Consider the following 27,228-nt stretch of genomic DNA (forward strand, 5'->3'; position numbering starts at 1 on the left):
TAGGCATGTGTTTTTTCTATGTATATTTATACTCTGGCTCGAGAAAGAACTACTCTGAAAGCTAGCAAGTTTTCTTTCTTTCTTCTGTGTGCCTGTCAATGACTCAATGCTTGTGTTTTTTGGTAACTGGTCTCCGTAAAGTCTCTCCTTTTTACATTATTGATTCTTTTTTCTCTTGATTAGTATGGATAGATTCTCAAATCTATCCATTGTTGTTAACGATGTTTTTTTGCATGTTCTATATGTAAATCATTATAATGATGTTTCTCATGAAGGTGGAAAATTTGCTGTGGACCCAGAATTGAGAGCCAGGAGGATTGTTAACATCTCACAACATGCCTCAGTGGATTTTTGTAAATCATTTTGGTTGCTGGCTGAGACAGGTAAGATAAAATAAACTTTTACCCCATGTAATGGAATATAACTGCTCATAAGCAAATTCAGAAGCTAAATAAAAGTGGAAAAGTGTCACATTTATGTGGTAAGATAGCTAACCTCTGCAAGTATTGTGCCAACACTTGTCAAAACATTGAATTATAAGAATGTTTCTTACAGATATACACTCCTGGAAATGGAAAAAAGAACACATTGACACCGGTGTGTCAGACCCACCATACTTACTCCGGACACTGCGAGAGGGCTGTACAAGCAATGATCACACGCACGGCACAGCGGACACACCAGGAACCGCGGTGTTGGCCGTCGAATGGCGCTAGCTGCGCAGCATTTGTGCACCGCCGCCGTCAGTGTCAGCCAGTTTGCCGTGGCATACGGAGCTCCATCGCAGTCTTTAACACTGGTAGCATGCCGTGACAGCGTGGACGTGAACCGTATGTGCAGTTGACGGACTTTGAGCGAGGGCGTATAGTGGGCATGCGGGAGGCCGGGTGGACGTACCGCCGAATTGCTCAACACGTGGGGCGTGAGGTCTCCACAGTACATCGATGTTGTCGCCAGTGGTCGGCGGAAGGTGCACGTGCCCGTCGACCTGGGACCGGACCGCAGCGACGCACGGATGCACGCCAAGACCGTAGGATCCTACGCAGTGCCGTAGGGGACCGCACCGCCACTTCCCAGCAAATTAGGGACACTGTTGCTCCTGGGGTATCGGCGAGGACCATTCGCAACCGTCTCCATGAAGCTGGGCTACGGTCCCGCACACCGTTAGGCCATCTTCCGCTCACGCCCCAACATCGTGCAGCCCGCCTCCAGTGGTGTCGCGACAGGCGTGAATGGAGGGACGAATGGAGACGTGTCGTCTTCAGCGATGAGAGTCGCTTCTGCCTTGGTGCCAATGTTGGTCGTATGCATGTTTGGCGCCGTGCAGGTGAGCGCCACAATCAGGACTGCATACGACCGAGGCACACAGGGCCAACACCCGGCATCATGGTGTGGGGAGCGATCTCCTACACTGGCCGTACACCACTGGTGATCGTCGAGGGGACACTGAATAGTGCACGGTACATCCAAACCGTCATCGAACCCATCATTCTACCATTTCTAGACCGGCAAGGGAACTTGCTGTTCCAACAGGACAATGCACGTCCGCATGTATCCCGTGCCACCCAACGTGCTCTAGAAGGTGTAAGTCAACTACCCTGGCCAGCAAGATCTCCGGATCTGTCCCCCATTGAGCATGTTTGGGACTGGATGAAGCGTCGTCTCACGCGGTCTGCACGTCCAGCACGAACGCTGGTCCAACTGAGGCGCCAGGTGGAAATGGCATGGCAAGCTGTTCCACAGGAGTACATCCAGCATCTCTACGATCGTCTCCATGGGAGAATAGCAGCCTGCATTGCTGCGAAAGGTGGATATACACTGCACTAGTGCCGACATTGTGCATGCTCTGTTGCCTGTGTCTATGTGCCTGTGGTTCTGTCAGTGTGATCATGTGATGTATCTGACCCCAGGAATGTGTCAATAAAGTTTCCCCTTCCTGGGACAATGAATTCACGGTGTTCTTATTTCAATTTCCAGGAGTGTAATTAGTGGTGAAGCCAGTATCAAAGTTATAAAAGTATTGGTTTATCTGCCTCTTTATATATGTCAGTACCATTTAGTCATTTTATTTTGTCAGTCCAGATCCCAGTTTCATGCTGGTGGCACTAGTATCTGTAAGTCTCTATAGACACAAAATTCTTACCAAACAGTGTAATTGCTATGAATATTCGTAAAACACAAAACATCTACTACAAATCTGTTCTATATGGTTTTAATATTTGGCACTTTATAAAGCGCTTCACTTAAAACTGATAAGTGGGAGTCTCGTAAGGGAATATTGGAAGAAACATTGCTATATTTGAGTGTATCAAACACTTTCATTTTACCTGTTAGTCATTGAGGTATCTAATTTTTGGAAGTATGCAAATACCAAACCCAGGAATTGCTGTTTTGTGCTCTAGTGATGGAAGGAACTGTTGTGGCCACGATTGTGGATGTGGGGATGTTCACAGTTTGTGACAAGTAGTTCCAGATAAAGTTCCTGATCATCAGACTGAGAGTGAATGTCCTGTCCTAAACACCATACTCTCAAAGTTATGCATAAGATGATATGTGATAAGTCATTGTGGATTGAGTGCTCTGTGCTGCTTGTGACCAGCACACTGTGCCAATAATGTCAGAGTATAACCTTCTTTGTTCCATTCATCGACAAAGACATTGCCTTGCACTTCACAAACTGTCTCACACTCAGTGATACTTAAATTACAAGTATTGTGCTGAACACTCAAATTGCTGAAGTGTTGTTTTGTTGAAAGTCTTGTACTGTGCTCCAGAATTTGAGCCACATTGTAAGTAAGGTGTAATAAATTTGGAGAAGGTTTCCTCAGCCATTTCAAATCATTTCCTGATTGAAGGTGTCCTGTATGCTTTTACATGCAGTATGGTTTAATCAATGTTTCTCCTTTGTATGTTAGTGTCATCTATCGACAAACCGAAAGGTTATTATATCAGTCTTTTCTTATGTTTTGGAATCTTCTGCGTACCTCTGTTTCATTTTTGTTAAGTCCTGATCATACCCTCCATTCCAGTCTGTTCTGTGAATCATTTGTTTTCCTGTCTCACTCAGTGATTTTATAAATCTCTCTCTCTCTCTCTCTCTCTCTCTCTCTCTCTCTCTCTCTCTGATGTTTGCAAAAGCCATAATTGTGCTGGTGACATGCAAAGAAAATGGAAATAAATTCATCTCTAGCTGAGAAACACTGTTTTGTTATGGTTTTTGCATTAAAAATCCTTCTCACTGCCATAGCTCAAAACTGACCACACACTCTGATTGTAAACTTTCCATTTCAGACACATGTGCAAACTGGTTTTCAAAACCCCTTAGTTTACAAAAAGCATTCTAGGCCATTTTTGTTTTTCTGTTAATGGCAATTATTTTATTTCTGCCTATTCGGTATTTGTCTCTCTGCCCTAAATATAAAAAGTCATCAAATAGTCCTGTTATTTCATTGTTAAACTGTGCAGTTTCTTTTTGATGCCCTGTTATTTTATTTTACTTTACTTGAATTACCTCGCTCCCCCACTTTAGTCAGTCATTCACTAATCGTCTTCAATAACTGTCTTTCATTCCTTCTGGACTTCCCAATATCTTGTCATTCATTCTGAACTTTTTCATCTGTAAATACTCTTCATTGCACATTGTTTGTTTATTTTTGATTTAATGTCATCTTATTTTTCTGTTTCTTGAGATTTTCTGTTTGGTTTTGCAGATCAGCCAGGGTTATTTCTAGTTCTTCCATATCCTATCTAATTTCGTTGGTCCATCCCACATATTGTTTCAGTTTCCAGAGTTTCTCTGTGATTCTTGTTGTTAATATGGATTCTGGTGTACTAACGATGTGGCGAAAGGAAGAAACACGCTTCTTACATATAACAATGTAATAGGTTCCAGTTCCTTGTATGCCTCTTCATTTGGCACTACTTTCTGTTATATCTGTTTTTGATACTTTTTATTTATACATGTTCTAGCTGTTCTACTGTCTGATTAAAGAATTTTGTTTATTACATTTCTCTGGATGCCTTCAAAAATAGTTTCAATTGCAAATGGTACCCCAGGCTGAACTACAGCCTTCTAGTGTGTATATTTCAATTTGATTGGCAGACATTTTTTGTTGTATGTAGACCATGTTAGTTTCTGAGCCTTAAACATTTTATTACTTCTTTGCTGCCAAGCAGCTATTTGATCAAGTTTTGCTATAATTTCTCCCAGATATTTAAGCTGTTTCACTATTTTTGCTTTTCAGTTGTTTACTATTATATGGTTTGTTACTAGTGGTCTTTTACCACACTTGGTCTTTTCAAATTATATCTGGAGTCCTTTTTTTTGTGCTATATTTTTTAGGCTTATTTCTCTCTCTCTCTCTCTCTCTCTCTCTCTCTCTCTCTCTCTCTCTCTCTGTGCTCTGCTAGTTCTCTCAGAGAGAGAGAGAGAGAGAGAGAGAGAGAGAGAGAGAGAGAGAGAGAGAGAGATATCTCTTCTGGCTTCTTGTATGTTATTAGTTAGTAATGATAATTTGTGTGTGAATCCTAAGCAATTTAAATTTATTTGAGCTTTCGTGGTTCTAGTCTGTATTTTCTTAGGATTTTCCATATATTGTTCTCTCAGGTATTCTAGATACAAGTTGAAAAGTAGTGGTGATGGACAATCATCCCGCCTTAACCCTGTTATAATTTTAAACAGCTTGGTTAGTTCTCCTCTGAATTTTGCTTTGTATTTGGTGTTGCTGAGGGTTAATTTTATTGTGTTTATTAATTTGGGATGGAATCTCAAATTCCTTAATATGCCCAACACTGAAGAACTGTGGATATAATAATAGGCTTTTTTGAAGGCTACAATGTTTGACATCTTGTTTGTATTTTCCTCGACAGGCAGCTATTATTAATTTTGAAGTGATTAACAGCTCCTCCAATGTCTAAATTCTCCTTGTTAATCTCTTAGTTCCTGATCTTTTCCACATCCTGCTAGGTGAATACTGGGCTGGTCCACATGTTCTGCCTCAGTTACATGGCAGACATCTGAACACTTCCGCACTATTCCATGGATTACACTTGATGCAGACAGTTGGGGTACACTAATTCCGTCCCGGTGGGGTACAGGGTGGTGGCAGGAAGGGCATTCGACTACCCCTTAAACATTAACATGCCAAATCTGATTAACGATGGCTGACCCTGCGTAACTGCAGGACAAGGCTCAAGTGATAGATAGAATCTCGTAGTTCCTGATCAAGTTGGTCTGTTGATCTTTACAGTGACTGGACAGAATTTTTTTTTAGATTTCTTACGTTCAATCCCATGTTACATTATTTGTTTTTCCTCCTTTTTTGTGTAATGGATGTATTATAGCTGTAGTCCGACGTTCTGCTAGTTCTCCTTTGTTCCATATTTGTACCATTCATTGGTGTAATAATATCTTTACTGGTTCTGCTGCTTGTTTCCACAATTCTGCAAATGTTTGAGCTTCTCCACTTGCTTTAAAGTTCTTGAGCTCTTTCAAAGCTTTGTAGACTTCGTAGATTGTTGTTGAGTTCATAGTGTCAGATGGTGTTTGTATTGGGATTTCTGTGTTCATTTGAAAAAGGTATGGGGATCTTCACAGTTCAGTAGTTTGTTGAATTATTGTACAAAAATTGTTTATTTTGCACTACTGCTGTGAGTGATCATATTGCTTTCATCTTCTAGCATTAGTGTTGCAGAATCATATCTTTGGAGTTGTGTGCTCAATATTTTGTAGTAATTTCACGAGTTAATTTTCTCATTATTTTTTACATTATTAAAATTACGTCTTTTTGTTATTGATGTTTAGATCTCCTTATTATTTTCTTGGTAATCTTTATTTGATTTGCAAGTTCAAAGTGTGGTTCTTCTGTTTGAATCTTATACCTTAACTACACTTGGTGGCTTATATTTCATGTCCACCATTCCACAATTGGTATTTTTTCCTTGGGTTTTTTGGGGCTACTTGTTAAACAGTTTGTTTCAGTTGAGTAATTATTTCCTCTAGCAGATCTGTTAGTTTGTATTTCTTGTCTGTTCTTCAAAGTACTTGTTAAATCAGTTTCTGAATATCGTGGGTTCCCTTCCCTTCTTTTTGGGGTGCCATGTTTTCTTTGTCAAAGGAATGACTTTAATTTTACTTTAATCAAGTAATGATATGAACTGGTGTCTGTTCCTCTTAGGACTTCCACATTGTAAATTGCCCAGTAGTATTTTTTATCCATGCAAAAATGATGCAGTTGCCATTTTCCTTTCTTCCAATCTTTGTTTTTCTAAGCTTTGAGTTTATTTGGTCTTCTCATAATGTATGTTGACTTTTGAGATCATGTTATAGTTTCTATGGAATACCATTAGTCTTATGCCATTTTTGTTCATTCTTTTCTTTGTACTGACAATTTCACTATAACCCTTTTTCCCATCCTAACTGGGCATTTAATTCTCCAATTAAAATTTTGATATGGTTTTTGTTTATATTTGCCCCATCTGATCCTAAATCTCCAAAATGATTCTACATTACTTCAGCCAATTTATTTTCAGGCTGCATTCAAACTTGCTCTGTTAAGGTCTTCCATTTGCTGTTGTTGTCTATCTGCAAACAGGACCATGCCATCGACAAACCAAAGACAAATAACTCAAAATCCGCCATTTTCCCAATTTATAGAACTGAAAACTTGCTCTAGAGCTTCTGAAAATATTTTTAATGGTACTGAAACTCCTTGATGGACTTATCTTTTGATTGTGACTTTCTCATTATCCTAATGAAATTTAATGAAAGCAGTAACAATAATGTATATATTTGTCAATGCACTTACATATGAACAGTGGAAGTGGAGTATGTTCTAAGTGTCATATTTTCATAAAGTGTGTTTTCAGTGCTCTGTTGCATTTCCCTAGACTTGAATCAGGTGCCAAATCCTTAGAGAAAGTCTTCCAAACATATGTTAGTAGATGGCCGCAGTCTCTGTGCCCAGCTGGGCTTCCCTGTGGAGTTCCAAATTTTAAAAGATGCTAGAAGTGGTTTTTGTTGCCTACTGTTCTACTTGTTAAAAACCTGTTGTTGTATATCTGTACTTTTATTATCACAAATAAAACATAGTGCCTCAGTATTACTGGTACTTTCAACAAAAAGTTTCATTCTGCTATTTAGTTGAAGACAAACAGTTTGGAGTGTGTAGCTGTATACAAAATACAAGATGATTTTTGCAAAGAAGGAAATGGCTACCAGCTATTCCTAATAGTGCTATTTATCTACACAAAAAGCAGTGTGGTTGTCATTGTCGTCGTCGTCTCCAGTACAAAGACTGGATTAATGTTGCGCTCCACGCTACTTTATTCTGTGCAAGCCTCTTCATCTCAGAGTAACTTCTGCAACCTACATCCATCTAAATCTGCTTACGGTATTCATCTCTTGATCTCCCTCTACGAGTTTTACCCCCTCCCCACCACCCCTAGCCCCCCATCCCTACTCACACATTCCTCCAGCACTAAATTTGTGATCCCTTGATACCTCAGAATAAGTCCTACCAACCAATCCCTTCTTAGAGTCAGGGTGTGCCACAAATTTCTCTTCTCTCCAATTCTATTCAGTACCCCCTCATTAGTTATATGATCCACCCATCTAATCTTCAGCATTCATCTGTAGCACCACATTTCAAAAGCTTCTATTCTTCTCATGTCTAAACTGTTTGTCATCCATGTTTCACTTCCATATATGGCTGCATTCCATACAAAAACTTTCAGAAAAGGCTTCCTGACACTTAAATCTTACTCGATGTTAACAAATGTCTTTCCCTCAGAAAAGCTTTTCTTTCCATTGTCAGTGTACATTTTATATGCCCTCTACTTTGATGATCGTCAGTTATTTTGCTGCCCAAATAGCAAAACTTGTCTACTGTGTTGTCTCATTTCCTCATCTAATTCCCTCAGCATCACCTGGTTGAATGTGGCTGCATTCCATTATCCTAATTTTGCTTGTGTTGATGTTCATCTTATATCCTCCTTTTAAGACACTGTCTATTCCATTCAACTGCTCTTCCACGTCCTTTGCTGTCTCTGACAGTATTACAGTGTCATCAGCAAACCTCAAAGTTTTTATTTCTTCTCCCTGGACTTTAATTCCTACTCCAAATTTTTCTTTTGTTTCCTTTATTGCTTGCTCAATATACAGATTGAATAACATTGGGGATGGGCTACAGTCCTGCTTCACTCCCTTTTAAACCACTATTTCCCTTTCATCCTCCTTGACTCTTGTAACTGCCATCTGGTTTCTGTACAAATCGTCAACAGCTTTACACTCCCTGTGTTTACCTCTCCCACCTTTAGAATTTGAAAGAGAGTATTCTTGTCAACATTGTCAAAAGCTACAAATGCTATAAGTCTATCTTCTTTGGGAAATTATAGGGTCAATATTGCCTCAGATGTTCTTACATTTCTCTGGGATCCAAACTGATTTTCCCTGAGGTCAACTTCTACCAGTTTTTGTATTTTTCTGTTGATAATTCATGTTAGTATTTTGCAGCCATGACTTGTGAAGCTGGTAGTTTGATAGTGTACACACCGGTCAGCAACTGCTTTCTTTGAAATTGAAATCATTATATTCTTCTTGTAGTCTGAGGGTGTTCCACCTGTCTCGTACATCTTGCTCACCAGATGGAAGAGTTTCGTCATGGCTGGCTCTCACAAGACTATCTGTAGTGTTAACGAAATTTTGTCTACTTCTGGGCCTTGTTTCAACATATGTTTTTCAGTGTTCTGTCAAATTCTTCATACAGTATCATATCTCCCATCTCACCTTCATGTACATCCTCTTACATTTGCATAATATTGCCCTCAAGTACATCACCCTTATATGGACCCTATGTATATGCCTTCCACCTTTCTGCTTTCCCTTCTTTGCTTAGGACTGGTTTTCTCTCCAAGCTCTTGATATTCATAGACGTGGTTCTCTTTTCTCCAAAGACCTCTTAATTTTCCTGTACGCGGCATCTATCTTACTCCTAGTGATCTGTGCTTCTGCATCCCTACGTTTGTCCTCTAGCTGGTCCGGCTTAGTTATTTTTTCACTTTCTGTCGATCTTGTTTTTTAGACATTTGTGCTCCCTTTCACAAGCTTTATTTACTGCATTTTTCTATTTTCTCCTTTCAGCAGTTAAATTCAGTATCTCTTGTGTTACCCAAGGATTTCTACTAGTCATCATATTTTTACTTACTTGATCCGCTGCTGCCTTCACTATTTCATCTTTCAAAGCTACCCATTCTTCTTCTACTGTATTCCTTTACTCTGTTCTTGTCAGTCATTCCCTAATGCTCCCTCTGAAACTCTCTACAACCTCTGGTTCTCTCAGTTTATTTTTAAATTCCTACCTTTTTGCAGTTTCTTCAGTTTTAATCCACAGTTCATAACCATTAAATTGTGACCAGAGTCCGCATATGCCCCTGGAAACATTTTACAGTTTAAAACCTGGTTCCTAAATCTGTGTCCTACCATTATATAATCAAACTGAAACCTTCTAGTGTGCCGCACGGAGTAGCCATGCGGTCTGAGGCGTCACATCACGGTTTGCGCGGCTCCCTCCGTCGAAGATTAGAGTCCTTCCTCGGGCGTGTGTGTGTGTGTGTGTGTGTGTGTGTGTGTGTGTGTGTGTGTGTGTGTGTGTGTTGCCATTAGTGTAAGTTAGTTTAAGTTAGATTAAGTAGTGCGTAAGCCTAGGGACTGATGACCTCAGCAGTTTGGTCCCATAATCCGTAACACAAATTTCCAATTTCCTTGTAGTGTCTCTAGGTCTCTTCCATGTATACAGCCTTCTTTCATTATTCTTAAACCAAGTGTTAGCTGTGGTTAAATTATGCTCCATGCAAAATTCTACCAGGCGGCTTCCTCTTTCATTCCTTCCCCCCAGTCCATATTCAACTGCTACTTTTCCGTCTCTTCCCTTTTCTAATATTGAATTTCAGACCCCCATGACTAATAAATTTTCAACTCGCTTAACTATCTGAATAATTTCTTTTACCTCATCATATATTTCTTCATTGTCTTTCTCATCTGTGTAGCTAGTTTGCATATAAACTCATACTATTGTGGTGGATGTTGGCTTTGTATCTGTCTTGGCTACAATAATGCGTTCACTATGCTGTTTATAGTAGCTTATTAATGTTGCATTTTTTTTATTTGTTATTAAACCTACTTTTGCTTTACCCCTATTTTATTTTGTGTTTATAACCCTGATCAGAAGTCCTGTTCTTCCTGCCACTGAACTTCACTAAATTCCACTGTATCTGACTTCAACCTATACATTTCCCCTTTCAAATTTTCTAACCTACCTGCGTGTTTAAGGGATCCAATATTCTATCCTCCAACCCGTAGGATGCCAGTTTTGTTTCTCATGATTACTTAGTCTTCCTGAATAGTCCCTGCCCGGAGATCCAAACGGGGGACTATGTGACCTCCGGAATATTTTACCCAAGGGGATGCCGCCATCATTTAATAATACAGTAGAGCTGCATGCCCTCGAGAAAAATTGGGGCTGTAGTTTCCTCTTGCTTTCTGCTGTTCACAGTACCCGCACAGCAAGGTGTTTTGGTTGATCTTACAAGGCCAGATCAGCCAATCTTACAGACTGTTGCCCCTGCAACTGCTGGAAAGGCTGCTGCTCCTCTTCAGGAACCACATGTTCATCTGACTTTTCAGCAGATATCCCTCCACTGAGGCACACAAGCTTCCCCGCCTATGGCAAGGTCCATAGTTAATGGGGGCAGCGGGATAGCATTGTTACCAGTTTCAAACTGACAGGTTCATCTTCAGACAGCTTCACATTTATAATAAATTTGTTATTCTTTAGATTAGTTGTTGACTCTTTTCCCTTTACTAATGTAAACAACAACAAATGTGATATAAATGTGAACAGCCATCTGAAGATGAACATGTCAGTTCAAAACTGATAATGGCTCTGTTTATGTGAATAAATAACTGTATTAACAGTGGCTGGTTGCTGTTTCCTTCTTTGCAAGAACCAACCTGTAAAAACTTCCTTATTGACACTTAGAATCAGTTTCCTGGTACTGCACATAGAACTTTACTAATATAATATATATTTTCTAACTTGTTTCATTATTTTGTGCAGTGATGTGGTGAATGGCATAATTCTATGGTATCACAATACCTTCTTAATTTTTTAGATGGAAATTGGTTGTATATAAACAGAGATAGTGTTCTTTTTTGGTCCCCTGATGAATGTCACATTTGACACTTGGAATGTTTCATGTGTTGAGTTAGTACATTGTTTCTCAGTGGCTGTAAGGACAAATTTAGTTTGAACTTGAATCAAAAACTTCATCAAAATCAGTTTATTTATTTATTTAACCGTATGGCCATCCAGATTTAGGTTTTCTGTGGTTTCCTACACCTCTTAAGACAAATGTCACAATGACATCTTTGAAATTGGACATGGATGACTTCCTTCCCCATTTATTATCCATTTTTGGTGTTCTCTAGACTGCCTTAAAGGTAATTTGTTTTGTCAGATTTTGTGGTTAACATACCAGCTGCTTAGACACTGGCAGTGCTCTTTAATGTTTTGAGTGGGTCATTACTGTGGGATAACACTTGTGCCTGACAACGGAGTGATACCATGAAAGGTTATTAATTATTGTTTAATTAAACTGTGATTTAGCTCATATAATGTTAATTTTATTGTTGTCTGATTAAACTAAGTGTGTTGGTGGAGAATTGGTTCATGCAGTTGAACTCATAAAGGAAAACCATAAGTTCACAGTATCTGAGCTTTCTAAGAACTTCCTGCGAATTTAGAGATGACTTACTCGTGAAATTTTTCCTGAAGAACTAAATTTTTAAAAAGTGTGTGCTAGTTGGGTGTCAAAAATGAGCAAAGGTGAGACTTCGGTCGCTTATGAAACCCTTCAATGGAAATGACAATCAGTTGATTGGAGGCTCACTGCATCACCACTGAAGTCTAAACTGAAATAATTATTGACACCTCAAAGCCTTGTGCAGTCTTTTAGGGTGAATACGGCATTTGACCAGTGCATTTTTGCTGCTAGGTGAAACAGTCGATGTAAATGTTTATCAGACGCAGTTTCCTAAGTATCGTGCAGTACAGAATGGAGTTCCTCTGAAAGCTCACAAACAGTATTGGTCTCATTCATAACAATGCCTAGCCTCACACTGCGAACAGGTCATGACAACTCTTACAGTACTTTGGCTATAACTTGTTTGACCATTGTCTGTACAGCTTTGACCTCATCCCTACTAACTTCTGTAGTGTTCCACATCTGACACTGTGCCTTGCTGTCCAAAAATTCAAGGAATAATGTTATAATATGGTTGACACAACAGATGGCAATTTTGTACACAGTGTGTCCCAGTTCCATCAAGACTGCAGCTGTGAAAAATAAGTTGGCGATTATGTTCACAAAATCACTATATTTATTTGAAATAGTCTCCTGTTGAGTCAGTACACAGCTGAAATCATTTTAAAAGTGTTTTGATACAGTCACTGTAGTCCTTTTCTGGAATTACATGCAGTACTGCAGTACAGTTTTCTTGGGTGTTTTTAACTGCGTAGTAATGGTGTCCTTCCTGCTTCTATTTGGGGAACAAACAGCTCGTTGTCTCAATGCTCCATTACCATTTTCCAATGAGTGTCAGACACTTAGTTTCTCATTTGCAGCCACAACACCTGCTGCAGTGATGCTAGTGCTTTGATTTTCTATGTGGCTGTCGTTGAAATTTGAAGGATCATAACACTATGACTTACCATGAAGTAGCATTGCAGTTTAGAATTTCACACAAGCAATCTTAATGGAACTGGTACATCCTATGTATGAGAAAGAGACACAAAAAATATACTATGCCATGACACATGTTAGTGAAAAGATAGTTTAAGATTTGTAGTTTTTCTGTGTCTGCACTAGTTTTGTTTCTGTTCCCAAATATAACTTTCTGGTTGCACAGAGGAATATCAACACGTAAGTCAGCAGAAATTTACACTTCTGTAAAAATATTGATGTTTGAAGCATACTGGAACTTCCATTGTCACATGTTAATGAAAAATCTAGGTGATAATCCTGAAAACCTAAGTAAAACTGCTAATGGGTTGAAGGCTTCTATTCAGTTACATGCTGATCAGTTTGATGTGGCAGTAGAAGACAGTGAAAGGAACGCTGAAGTTTTAAATTTTACATTTAAAAAAAATCATTCCTACAGGTGGATCATACAGGTCTAACATTGTTTGATTGTCACACACTCACATATGCAATACATAGAGGTTGCACCACTGGCATTGAAAAACAACAGAGTGAGTTGAAAAGTAATGAATCACAAGGACCAAAAGAATACCAATTCAGTTTTGCAGAAAGTACTATGAGGTGCTATCCAAAATTTTTGAGACTGGTGCTGCCATCTGTTAAAAACCTTACCTTTGGGCTAATGGTCACCATCACCCTCGAAGTAGTTCCCATCACCACATACTCACCGGTTGCAGCGCTTTGTCACTGATCAAACGTTTTCTGGAAGTCCTGCTCTTTGAAGGTGTTTATCACCGTCAGCGATGCTTCTTGAATCCTCTCTAGAGTGTTGAACTGACGGCCTTTCATCTTGTTTTAGTTTTGGGAATAATGCGAAGTCGCAAGGTGCCAAATCTGGCAAGTATGGTTGGTGGGGTGCGCCACGTTGTTTCTTTGCTGAGAAGGTCCTGGTGAGCAAAGACGTGTGACAGAGCGCGTTTTCGTGCTGGAGCATCCAGTTCTCTTGACGCCAAAGTTCGGGCTGTCATCGCTGTACATTTTCATGGAGCCATCACAAAATGTCACAGTAGTGTGTACAATTCACTGTTTGGTTGGGTGGGATGAATTCTTTGTGCACAATTCCCTTGGTATCAAAGAAAATGGTGATCATGCTCTTCACTTTGCTCTTTACCTGTCTCCCTTTTCTGGATCTTGGAGAGCCTGGGCTCTTAAAGTGGGATGATTGTTGCTTTGTCTCTGGGCCATAACCGTAAATCCAGCTCTTGTCGCTGGTGATAACCCATAACAGTAAGGTTGGATCATCAGATGTGGTCTGACAAAGGTCCGTGCACACTTTAACATGCTGTGCCTTCTGATCGGCAGTCAAGATCCTTGGCACAAATTTTGTGGCTACACAGTGCATGCCCAATTCATCAGTCATCATTCGTTGACATGTCCCATAACCTATACTCACTTCATCTGCAAAGTCTTGAATGGTTCGACGTCGATCCATATGAACCATTTGTTGAAGTTTGGCAGCAATGTCTGGTATTGTGCGGCTAATGGGCCTTCCAGTGTGAGCATCACCTTCAATGTTTGTATATCAGGCCCTGAACCCAAGCATGCCACTCACACCCACATACGGCTCATGCTCTGTCCCCCAAACATGTGTTGAATCATTGCAAGGGTCTTGTATCACTTTTCCCAAGATTTGCACAGAATTTGATACACACGCGCTGTTCTGTTCGCGTATCAATCGTAAAATTGCCACACACCAAACACATGGAACACGTCCTCCCAGCTGAATGCCACTCCGCACACTGAGTCATCAGATATGCGTCTCTCGCCACCTAGCAGTGCAAAGATGTACTACTACTACTTTCCAGAGGGCAGCGCCAGTCACGAAAATTTTGGATTCCACCTCATAATAGGCATTGACCCCTTGCATAGCTAGCATTTATTGCAAATCTCTAGCCCAGCACAATGCGAATCTCAGCTTGCTCTTTTCTCACAGAATGTTCAGATACAGCATTAGTGGTGACCTGCTTGACAGTTGCATCATTTAAATATCTGGAAGTAATTACAGTGAAATGAATACCCCTAGCTGTATACAGGCGTTGATATATGTCTACGGGGACAGTTGAAAATGTGTGCCCCGACCGGGACTCGAACCAGAGATCTCCTGCTTACATGGCAGACACTAGGGGTATTCATTTCATTTCATTTTAATTTCATTCTAATGAGCTGCATGGTCACCGATAATATCTGTTCATTCGGACATGTCAGAAAGAGCAGATACCATATTCATATATATCTGGATGTAACATTGTAAAGTGATATGAAACGGAAGGTGGGCTGCTATATTTGTTACCAGTAGGTTCAAACAGCACCCAAGTGTTACAGAGAAACTTTGGGAACTCAAATGGGAACCCCTGAAGGGAAGGTGGTGATTTTTTTTGAGGAACAGAGAAAATTTAGGGATCTGAGATTTCAGGCTGACTGCAGAATGATTCTACTGCTGCCAACATACATCTTGCATGTAGACTATGAAGATAAGAGAAATTAGGGCTCATATTTGGGAGCATAACAGGAAATGGCCAGTCATAGATTATCACCAGACCAGAATTTGGTAACTAATAGGTAAAGTTTCTGTATCTCGTATATATATATATATATGAATGGGAGTTAGCAGTTAGTGCTGATGTGCTGATTTGTAATGCCAGACCAGTGTGTACTCTGTGTGTCTTTGTGCTTAAAAAGAGTACTTATATTGTCCTGGTTCATGTAACTGTGCAAAAATAAGGGGAACTAGTCAATCAGTTTTTAGATTTTGTGCAGCACTAATGTGGATGAAATGCAACATCTCAGATTTTCAGTCTACATTTAAGAATCTATGAAGAAATACTACATGAAATAATGCACAAAAATAATGTGCAATGTAACGTAATCTGTTCTAAGCAGGTACAGAAACTTTCCTGCAAACAGAATGACTTGTCATTATTGGAAGATCTACTGTATAGTATATGACTAGGGAAACGTTTGGTTGAGATCTCTACAGATAAAAGATTAATAACAAAACATTACATGGAGATGGTTGCAGGTCTGAAACTGGCTTTGACTGACTGTGGATTGACAAAAATGACTGTGGATTGAATTAGTCTAACTGAAGTTAGATGATGTATCAACAGAAGCAATAGGAATTCAGAGATTTTCACTTCAATTTGTAACTGCATGTCATTCTAGCCATTTGTGGCTGGATTAATGGAAAAGAGAGAAGCTGTACGAAAATATAGGTGCTTGTTCTTAATTCTTTTATTTTATATGTCAACCCCAGGTCACAAAAATAGCATAATGACTAGTTTAAACTTTCTAGTAAGTTGTTCTCGGATGCTCTTTACAAAAAGGAAGAAAAAAGTGGAAGTAAAATACTAGAACATAAATTATAAATCAAACTGAGGTCTGTACTCTGCTCTATATATTATATAACAGCATCAGCTTCCTAAATCTTAACATTTCAAACAAGATAATAAACACTGTTTCACATTGTACTGTAATCTAACTTGCTCAGATGTGATGGTTCATCAGAAGTCTATCTTTTCCCTCCTATACAAGTGACCATATTTCTTTTATGTGAAAGACAGATTACGCAGTCTACTTTTAAATCAGGATGAGTACAAGCATCAACTTATGATGGCATAGTTTATAGCTCATAATAAGAGAGACAAGAACACTTGTAACACAGGCTTCAAATGAATATTGAGTGGATTTAGCCAGTTAATTCAATGTCATATCTGGAAATCTCTGACTGATGACAGTTACCAAACATTTACCACACAATTACTAAGTAATGCCTGAAATAACAAGTTTCCATAGCAGAGCTGTTCACCTAGATGGCAATGGAGATCTTAGAGAATATTAAATGTAGAGTTGCAGAATGTGCAGAGGTGCACAACCAGCCAAGAGCACTATTGTGAAAATATTATTAGATGAATTGATGTCTGGAATTTGAAAATGCATTAAAATTACTATTTCACTTTCTTTGGTTGTGCATTCTGAACATACCTATTGTGAGGAAATTACCTGGAGCAGTGGACATTCATGCTGCATTCAGTTCGCCACTAGGCTAATGGCAGATGGAATATCCTAATAAAATGGTTAATAGATTCCTCTGTTCCTAAACTGCTGCCTTCTACAATGTTGGCAGCTTGTGTAGATTATTAGATCCAGAATTCTGTCAAATTTATCATCTCATTTGTGACTTTAATGGGAAGTCACAAAATGCATGTTCTGAGAAAACTGCCTTGATATCAGACAGACCCAAGATGATATTAGGAACATCACTTTCACTGTGTGAAGGTTGCAGAAAATGGTAAACTTCTTGCCAGTCTCGGGCTACTTCCTCGTGGTTGCAGGTAGTCATTGAAACTCTTTGAATTGTATATTAAAACTAAAGAAACCACTTGCAGTCCTGTTTTGAGAGCTAAAAATATTAATAATAACTTCAATCTCTTCACTACTTAAACTCTGTATTATCCACATACAGGATGTATTAAAGCTGTCCAAAATGGGATTTGAACCACAAGCAAAGTGCTTGACCATGTTTCAACCTTTCAATAAACCCACTGATCTATGTACACATTACATTAATTTCACCTGAGTAGCGGTACTTGTTAGTGTGGATTGGGCTTTGACTCTACCACCTCCCATTTAAAAGTGCTGTTGCAACCTATGTTATACTAGGTATAAGTCGGTACGTGTTTCCTTGTATGTTTCTATTTGGTGCATCTTAATGATGAATATTGAAAGTGTTACTCCTTCAATCACAATTAAATGTTTTGTGTAATGTGATTGACTAGTGTGTTACTTGGCAGCCAGTTTTAACTTTGGCTTCTGGTCTCTTTTGAACTGTCAAGTGTACGATCCAGATATAAGAATCTAATTTCTTTTCGGTGTTGGTCTTACTTGAATGAAATTGTGTAATATGAAGGAAACTGATAGATATTTGGAATCTAGTGGACATATTAAGTAATTACTCTGTGTGCTTACATCAGTTCTGAAATTTTTTTGTTTCACGCTTAGAGTTCATTAGTGAAATTTTGTGGTGGGAAAATAATGCAGAAGTTGAGTGCATGCATGCTCATTTGTAAACTGCTTCTGAAGGTTCACTATTGATTGTTGTGATTGTCATTGTAAAATTGTTGAATGAATATTGTTACTGGATTTTTTGTGTTATATAATCCTTCAGAAATTATGGCACGGATGCAAGGAGTTGTGGGGCCCAGTATGGCAGTTAACCAAGTGATGCTGCTTCCACCCGAACCTTTGAATGTGAGTGGTGTTGCAGTACCTGTTCCAACAGCTCATTTTGGACCACGGCCATTGCCAGTCAGACTTCTGCTGGCACGGAAACGAGCTGGCATGGTGAGGTAGCCATAAGTAGTTACTCATTTTTAATTAGCAATAATTGACAGGATTTAACAGCAGTCTCCTCTAGATATGTGATTGTAATTGAATGGTAGTAAATATGCGCTTTCTGTTCTCAGTCATATGAACAGTAGGTAGTGGCGTAAATTCAAAAGAGTAATGTTCGTACTTGTTGCTAGCTCCTAGCAGTACATATATTACTACATTAATTTTTTTACAATTGTATTGACCAACTAGGATCATGTAAACAACTTCAGTTCCTCTTCTTGCTTTGTAAAACGGTTTCTTTCTGCTATTTCTGATTCTTTTGATGTTTCTTTCTAGATCTTTCGTTACTTCCGTAATCCATGCTATTGTCGATTTCTTCTTCCAGAAATATAGGAGATTTGTTTTGTTAGTCTATTTCAATCCATTCAGTAGAGGTGTCCAAAAAGGTTAATCTTCGTTTGGCCATTACTTCAGATATTTCTCTATATTTTTGTAGATCTCCTCATTACTTCTTGTTTTCCAACCATCTGCAGTTTTTATTGCACCCATTATTTTTCTAATAATCCTTCTTTCCAGTACCTCTAGTCTGTCCATCTTATAGTTCATCATTAGGCATTCAGATCCATATAAACATTCTGGTCGTACCATTGTGGTGTAGTGTTTTAGTTTTGTTTTTCTAGATAAACATTTCTTGTAAATATTTTTGGTCAAACCATGCGTTCTTTCCATTTTGTTAATTCTTACATGTATTGCAGATTTTTCTGGTTCATTCTGTTGTATAGTCTCTCCAAGATATTTAAATTTATGCACTAGCTCTATTTTACCTGTTTGTGTTTCTATGAATTTCGGCGCATTTTTTTATGTCTGTCATGAATTTTGGTTTTTTCAGCTGAAATTTTGAGACCAGTTCTGTTTGCTATTTTTTCCAGAAGGTTTATATAAATAACTGCTTCTGTCAGGTTTTCTGAAAGTATTGCAAAATCATCTGCAAAAGCCAAGCAGTTTACCCTGATTCCATTTGTTTTCCTTCCCAGAGTTATTGGTTCAATTTTGTGATTTATTTAGCTCTGAATTCCAGATCCTTACAATTTTTTTCTAGAACACAGTTAAACATGAAAGGTGATAAATCATCACTTTGCCTAACACCAGTTTTTATTTCAAATGGCTAAGATACATCTCCCATAAATTGACTTTAGATATTGTACCTGTTAGTGTTTCACGAATTATATTTGCTTATTTTGATTTAACACCAAATTCTCTAATGGCCTTACCTATCGTTTCTCTGTCCATACAATCAAATGCTTTATTGAAATCAATAAATGACACTATTATTGGTTTGCTGGTTAACATTCTATGGTGAATTGTTGACTTTAAGTGAAAAATTTGTTCTGCACAGGATCTTCCCTTTTGAAAACTACCCCGATATTCTCCCAGTTGTTTGTCTAAAGTATCTACCACTCTATTCAGGAGAATTTTTGATAATATTTTGTATGCCAATGGCAAAAGTGACACTCCTCTGTAATTATTGACATTTTGTTTGTCTCCGTTTTTTATGTAGTGGGTGGATTAATGCTGTTTTCTATTCAGGTGAAATCTTTTCAGTTTTCCAAATATTTTCAAGAAGCAGTTGTAGGTCCTTTATCATTTTTGGCTGTGACCACTTCAATCATTCTGCTTTAATGGAGTCTTCACCACTTGCTTTATTGTTTTTGAGTGTTTTTATGGCTTCATGAATTTCTAACTCTGTTGGTGGGAAATCTTCCTCTAGATTTTGACATGTCACTGGAAATTCTAATTTATCTGTTGAAACTGGACAGTTTAACAACTTTTCAAAAAATTTTGCTAAAATTTCACAATTTTCTTCGTTATTTAATCCCATTTTGCCATTTTTCATCTTTGAAACAAATTCTTGGTGGCTGATATCCTTTAAGTATGTGTTTAAAAGTTTGGTAAAAATTTCTAGTATTATTTTTGGGGAAATTTTCTTCTATTTCAATAAGCTGAGAATTTTCAAAGTTTCTTTTGATTTTCTGTATTATTTTTGATGTTTCATTTCTTTGTTGTCTGAATTGTTCATGGTCTTCCTCTTTTTTTGGACATCTCCATTTTCCCCATTTTTGAGCTCTTTGTATTAAGTGCTTCTTCACACTCCTCATTCCACCATGTCTTCTTTTTATTCTTGGCCAATCCTAAAGTTTTCTCTGCTGCTTGAGTTATTTGCATCTGGAGTTCACACCGATCACCTTCTTTACTTGTCTCAATTTCTTCTCTAAATTTTTCTGTGTTTTCTTTTGTAATATTAGCTGTAGTGGTGTTGTATCTGGTCACTTTCTTGTTCACCTGTTTTGTTTTAGATGAGAGAAATTTTATTTTAATCTTAGAGAGATAATAAGAGATAATGATCTGAGTTGAATTCCCCATTTCTATTTTAACATTCATAATTTCCATGATATATCTTTTAGATATGGCTACGTGATCCAAATACCTTTAATGAATTTTTTTTGTTGAAGTTTACCTGTTCATATGCTTATAATGCATATTTACCCAAGTAAATGTTTCATTCAGCATTCTGACACTACTTTCATTTTAAGAACAAGTACAGTATGTACATTGGGAATATAAATTGACAAAACACTGTTCATAGTTGCTAGCCCTGGTGGGTGGTAACTGATGAAAACTTCACAGTGCACTTCAGTGGTTTGCAGAGTATGGGTGTTGATCTAAATACAGCTGTAGTAGTAACATATTTATAAGTTTCTTGGTAAATTAGTTATGGATGAAGATTTTGGAGTATACATGCACAGTTAAACAAGCAAATGAAAACAGTGAGGCAAATGGAGTTGTGTTGTCATCTAATTACACATGGAAATCATTGTCCATCAATTTCAGTAACACTAAAGCAAGGAACATGTGTTCCTATAAATAGTCAAACGTAGGTGAATTTCATGTACACTGGACAATACTTTTTTTACCACTGTTTTATTAGTTTCAGAAATAAAAACCCAAGGAGATTATAAAAATAATTATATTATCAAACAATAATAATTTTTTTGGGTGTGGTGGTGTTCATAGGGCAGGATTAAAATTATATACTGACTGGATGTGACAGCCTTAAAGCTATCATAATAATCACCCAATCACTCAAGAGATACCCTCTTGAAATACTTCAACATGCACACATGTTTCAGTTCCTTCAGTGTTTTCATTGCATATCTCATGAACTGACTCTGTTTGGCTGTAAAATGTGAAGAGATGTAGTGGTAAGACACTAGAGTAGTATTTGTGATGATGAGGGTTCAATTTTAGATCTGGCCATTCAGATTAACATTTTCCATGGTTTCCTTACGTTTCTTGAGGCAAATACCAGGATAGTGTCTCTTGAAAGGCATGGTTGATTTCCATCCTCCATCCTTCCCCAATCCAAGTTTGCGTTCTGTCTCTAATGGGCTTGTTGTGAAAGGGATGTTAAAATGTAATCTGCTTTTCTTCCCCCCCCCCCCCCCCCCCTTTTTTTTTTAATTTGGTTGTTGCACAGGACTGGCTACAAAGGTATACTTAAGTCATCTCATAAATGAATTCCTGGTGAAACTAAACAACGAAAATCATTGTTTTGATATCTGCTGTGAACTTGGTAAGGCCTTTGATTGTGTTGGCCACAAAGATATCTTTGGGAAATTTATCATAAAAGAGTAACTCATTGTGTTGGTCTTAAGAACAGGGTTTTGACTCATTTTGCATACTTTCACTCCACATTGTCTGTCAGAATTATATTCTGTGGCGATGGAACTAAAGTAAATAAAGTATTCATTCAGCAAAAGTGAACAGTAAGAGCACTTTATAAATGTGCATCTTACAACATAGACATCTTGAGATATCTAAGAATTTGTACCCACTTGTACTCCATGTACTACGTAATTTTTAATCATCTATTACTGCACAACTTCCTACTGCCCGCTCTGTCTGTCTCCTGCCACCCCCCCCCCCCCCTCACCTCCTGTTTGCCGTTCTCCCCACCCTGACCCCGTCTCTCCGTCCTGGCCAGTCTGGTTGCCCAGCCCACATCTCCCTCCCCTCCCTCCCTGCCAGTCTGGGTGCCGCCCCCTTTACCTCCTTGCCTCTCAGCCAGTCTGGTTGCCGCCCCCTCCCCCCCACTGGCCCCCTTCCTCCTGCTTGCTTCCTCCTTCCACCCCCTCTCTGCCTGCTGTCCGCTTGCCTGCTTGGCATTTGCTCCATCTGCCCCTCTCTCACTTCTATGTGCATATACACAACATCTAACACATTCTGATGCTAACCCTGTAACACTGCTGCTGTGTATTGTATGCCAAGATGTTGGTGGTTAGCAACACTTCTCAGCCCCATCCCAACTCCATCTCTAAGGCCCGGTGGCTCAGCATAAACATTTCAGTAAATGCACATCTTGTTGGGTTTTCAAGGAGTGCTGTGGTAAGTGTATTCAACATATTGTGAAACCAAGATGAAACCACATGTAGACGCTGTGGCATTGGGTGGCCACCCCTCATTATAGATGTCGGACATCATAGGCTGGGCAGACTGGTAAAATAGGCCAGGCGGCGAACTGTGGTAGAGCTAACATCAGACTTTAATGTTGGGTAGAGTACGAGTGCACGTATTAATGCAGAGTGCGCTGAACACTCCATGGCATCAGCAACTGTGACTGAAATGGGAATGTGACCATTGGCACTGGACATTGTTGCAGTGGAAGAGCATTGCATGGTCTGAAGAGAGCCGTACCTTCTCCATTGTGTCGATGGGAGGGTTGCGAATCCATCCTGTTTCGGGAGATCTGCTCCTTAACATGTACTGTGGGATGGAGACAAGTTGGCAGTGGCTTCATTATGCTCTAGGGAACATTCTCATGGGCATCCATGGATCCAGTGGATCTTTGCCAAGGAGTATCATATACTGATTGCAGGACGCATTCACTACTTCTTAACGATCATGTTACCCGATGGCAGTGGCATTTTCCAGCAAGATAATCTGCCATGTCACAAGGCCATAAATGTGATGGAGTGGTTGGAGGAGCACAGTGGTGAGTTCCAACTGATGTGCTGGTCCCCAAACACTCAATGTGTGAGCCTAATCAAACACATCTGGTATGCGATTGAATTTGGTGTCAGAGCTCATCCCTCCCCTCCCTGGAATTTATGGGAATTAGGTGACGTGTGTGCAGATGTGGTGCCAACACCCTCAAATGACCTACTGAGGCCTTATTACTTCCATCCCATGATGCGTCTGCACTTATATCTGTGCCAAAGGTGGACATACCTGTTATTAGGTAGGTAGTCATAATGTTCTGGATGATCGGTGTAGATTTGCAGTGTGAGCCACATGAGCTGAATACAGTTGTATCACATTGAGAAAGAATTATGTGATGATGTAGGGGAAGGGGTGCCATTCACCATTGTATTGGAAAAATGATACCTGTATGACAGTTGTGGAACAACATAGTTTTCCAGCATCTCCTAGTTCCTGTGAATTCATAAAATAACAATGGTCCATTGATGCCAGTCTGTAGAAGGTAGTACCATCCTGTCACCTTTAAGCTGTCACCCCTATTGTCAGCCATGGCATGTGGGTGTTCTGTTCCTAAAACCTTGCAGTTTTGCTTATTCAGTTTTCTGTAGACATGTCACCTGATACCAAAAGGGGTATCATTTGCAGATAGGCACCATCATTGCCACATTACATGATCAGCTCGGCGAACTTCCTAGTTCTGTGGATCATCTAGTTACAGACCAAGCAGCAGTTGCACTTCATAACACCATAGACTTGCATTTGTGTACCTTGTGAACGTCTCTCTGAGGATGATTGTGAAAGACGAAGTGCATTATACTTGTGTGGCTGATGTTAGATGTCTGCAAGGTCAGATTACAGCAGTGATAGGGCTGGTCAAATTATTGTTGTTTGCAAATGTATGTCAGGAGATAGTGTTGCTTGACATAGCCTGTGCTATCAGTAGTGCATGATGTACTAAAACTGTGTATTCTTCTTGCTTGGCCATATAAATCCCAATGTTAATTCTACAGTTTTTAAGATATGCATTTTTTCTCATTTGTTAGTCCCCTTGTACTCTGTACTCTGTCGTCCTGGAATCTCATCTGATGTAGCATCATCATTACGTTCCCTCAGCACCCTGATGCATCCTTTTCCCCTGTTCCTCACTGACATCTTCAAGGTTTCTGAGAGAGTAGTTGGAATGTCAGTTTCTAAATGTTCCGGCTCTTTTAAGAACCTTTTTTTTTTTAAATTTGGTTAATGCATTTCCCTTTATCCTCTCGGAATATTGTGGCCCTTACAGTTTTCAACAAATTTATTTACAACTCCATTTTTGGCATTCTGTGGCTCTTAACTGTTTTCACTTTTATTGGAAATACTTCCGCTGAAAAGTGTCAGAATGTTTGCATCAATCATTTTTATTTCTGATAGTGCTGGAAATTCTTCCCAAATACAGTTATCACATTCTCTTTTTTCTGGCAAATGTTTCCCAGACTACAAGATTGATACCAGCTTAATGTGAAGTAGAGACAGGAAAACTTGAGAAGAATGAAATTAATGATCAAATCATAACATATTATCCATCTGGGCTCACTATATTTTAGGTTTGTGAGAATAAAAGCTAAACAAGCAAATTGGGAAGTTGAGGATGGAACAACGATAATATGGAAAAAGGATAGACTGCGAGTCACAATGTACGGGAGGCATTGAGTTGCAGATTGGCACAATGAAAAAGAATGATAGAAATATTCAGCTTTTGCACTATGTCCATCAAAGAAGAAGAAACAACTGACACAAACATGGCCACTGTCGTCTCTGAATGCTAAGGCCTAACTACATCTACAACTTCATCTGAGATCAGCAGCCACCTACCCGAGGTAGATGAGATATGGAATAAACATCATTGGAGGGAGTGGGGGGGGGGGGGAGAGAGAGAGAGAGAGAGAGAGAGAGAGAGAGAGAGAGAGAGAGAGAGAGAGAGAGAGAAGGGAGGGGGAGAAGCTAGTGCTGCCTGTGAGAGTGTGCATGGACATGGTGGAGACAGGATAGTGCTTCTAGACACCACATCGAAAGGCTATACTGGGTGGTGGTGGTGGTGGTGGTGGTGGTGGTGGTGGTGGTGGTGGTGGTGGGGATAGAACACAAAGGGAACAGGAGAAACTGAGAGGAGGGGAAATGACTATGCAGGTGTGGTTGTGGGATACATGAGTGTTTAGGGCTGGAGTGGGGGTGGGGAAGGGGACTGAGAGTAGAATATAGGTGCTAATGAATGTTGAGACAAATGGGGGTGGTGGCGGTGGGGGGGCATGGTATGTTGCATGGAGATTTACAGTTGTGCAAGTCAGATGGTACAGGCTGTGAAGCAGATGTTGAAGTGAAGCACATCGTGTTGTGTGGCATGTTGAGCAGCTGCATAGTTCAGTGGCTCATGGTAGTTCAGTGGCTCATGGTAGTTCAGTGGCTCATGGCCACTGTTTGGTGGTGGCCATTTGTACAGCCAGCCAGCCAGCAGTCATGACCTCATAGAATGTGGCACAGAAGTTGTGAATAAGTTTTTGTAGGTCATATGACTGCTTTCACAAGTGTCTGTGCCTATGATGTGTTAGGACATACTTGTGACAGAACTGGAGTAGATGGTTATGGGAGGATGTATGGGACAGGTCTTGCAGTCTATTGGAGGAATTTGAGCCATGAGACAATGGATTGGGAGGAGTTGTTGAGTCGGGATGGACAAGGATATTGCGTAGATGGCCACTGTGAGAGTGCGGGGTTGTATATTCGTCATTTCAGGACCTAATCAGACATAGTTGAAATCCTGATGGACAAAATGATAGTTGCTGCAGTCCTGGGTGGTACTGAGTCACAAGAGGCCAGACAGTGGCTATTTGGGAATGGTAGGTGACACAAGTCATGGGAGATTAGTTCTTGACAAGGTTGGATGGGTAATTTTGGTTTGTAAAGGCCACAGTGAAACACTTGGGAAAGAGACTGCTTCTCATTACAAGTACGTTGACCGTGTGTGGTTAGGCTGTATGGAAGGGACTTCATGTGGAACGAGTGGCAGCTGTTGAAGTGGAGGTACTGTTGGTGGGTTTGATGTGGCTGGAGATACTGATGTAGCCATCCATAATGTGCAGGTTGATTTTGAGGAAGGTGGCTTGTTGGGCTGAGGAAGACCAGGTGAAGCAAATGGGGAGAAGCTACAGAGGATCTGTGGGAATGTGGATAGTGTGTCATCACTCTCAGTCCAGATCATTATGACATCACCAGTGAACCTGAAACAGATGATAGGTTTGGAATTCTGGGTGGTTAGGAAGGATTCCTCTAGATGACTCGTTAATGGGTAGTATAGGATGGTGCCATGTGGGTCCTTATTGCTATATTATGGATTTGTTTGTAGGTGATTCTTTGAAAAAAGAAGTAGTTGTGTGTGAGCATATAGTTGGTCGTGGTGACCAGGAAGAAGGTTGTAGGTTTAGAATCCGTTGGGTGTTGGGAAAGATAATGTTCAATAACTACAAGGCCAAGTGCATTGGGGATGTTGGTGTGTTGGGAGTTGGTATTGACAGTGATAAGTAGGATGCTGGGTGGTAAAGAAACAGGGACTATGGAGAGCTGTAACAAATGGTTGGTGTGTTTTTTTTGTAGGTAGGTAGGTTATTGATAATAGGCTGGTGCTGTTGGTGCAAAAGAGCAGAGATTCTGTCTCCAGTGGCACAGTAACCAGGAACAATAGGGTGCAGACTACGCCACACGGGATTAGCTGAGCGGTCTAAGGCACTGCAGTCATGGACCGTGCGGCTGGTCCCGGCAGAGGTTCGAGTCATGCCCTCGGGCATGGGTGTGTGTGTTTGTCCTTAGGATAATTTAGGTTAAGTAGTGTGTAAGCTTAGGGCCTGATGACCTTAGCAGATAAGTCCCATAAGATTTCACACACATTTGAACATTTTTGGTGCAGACTACATTTCCCGGCCAGATTGCTGTTCACTTCAGATGCAGTTGCAGTTGGGCCTTGGCACCTGGAGAAGGCAGTAGCCATGTGCGTGTTTTTTCTACTTCTGATGG

General features: G+C 39.7%; 1 protein-coding gene across 4 annotated transcripts in view; it reads left to right on the plus strand.

Annotated features, from left to right (window-relative positions):
• Window positions 1-27,228, plus strand: part of LOC126457322 (hormone-sensitive lipase) — a 115,266-nt gene that overhangs the window by 38,072 nt on the left and 49,966 nt on the right. For all 4 annotated transcript variants that reach the window (XM_050093516.1, XM_050093517.1, XM_050093518.1 and 1 more), the window contains exons 4-5: window positions 276-383; window positions 17,981-18,156. In XM_050093516.1, the coding sequence (XP_049949473.1) occupies window positions 276-383; window positions 17,981-18,156 (284 nt within the window). The remainder of the gene's footprint in view (window positions 1-275; window positions 384-17,980; window positions 18,157-27,228) is intronic.

This window comes from Schistocerca serialis, chromosome 2, assembly GCF_023864345.2.
Source record: "Schistocerca serialis cubense isolate TAMUIC-IGC-003099 chromosome 2, iqSchSeri2.2, whole genome shotgun sequence".
NCBI lineage: Eukaryota > Metazoa > Arthropoda > Insecta > Orthoptera > Acrididae > Schistocerca > Schistocerca serialis.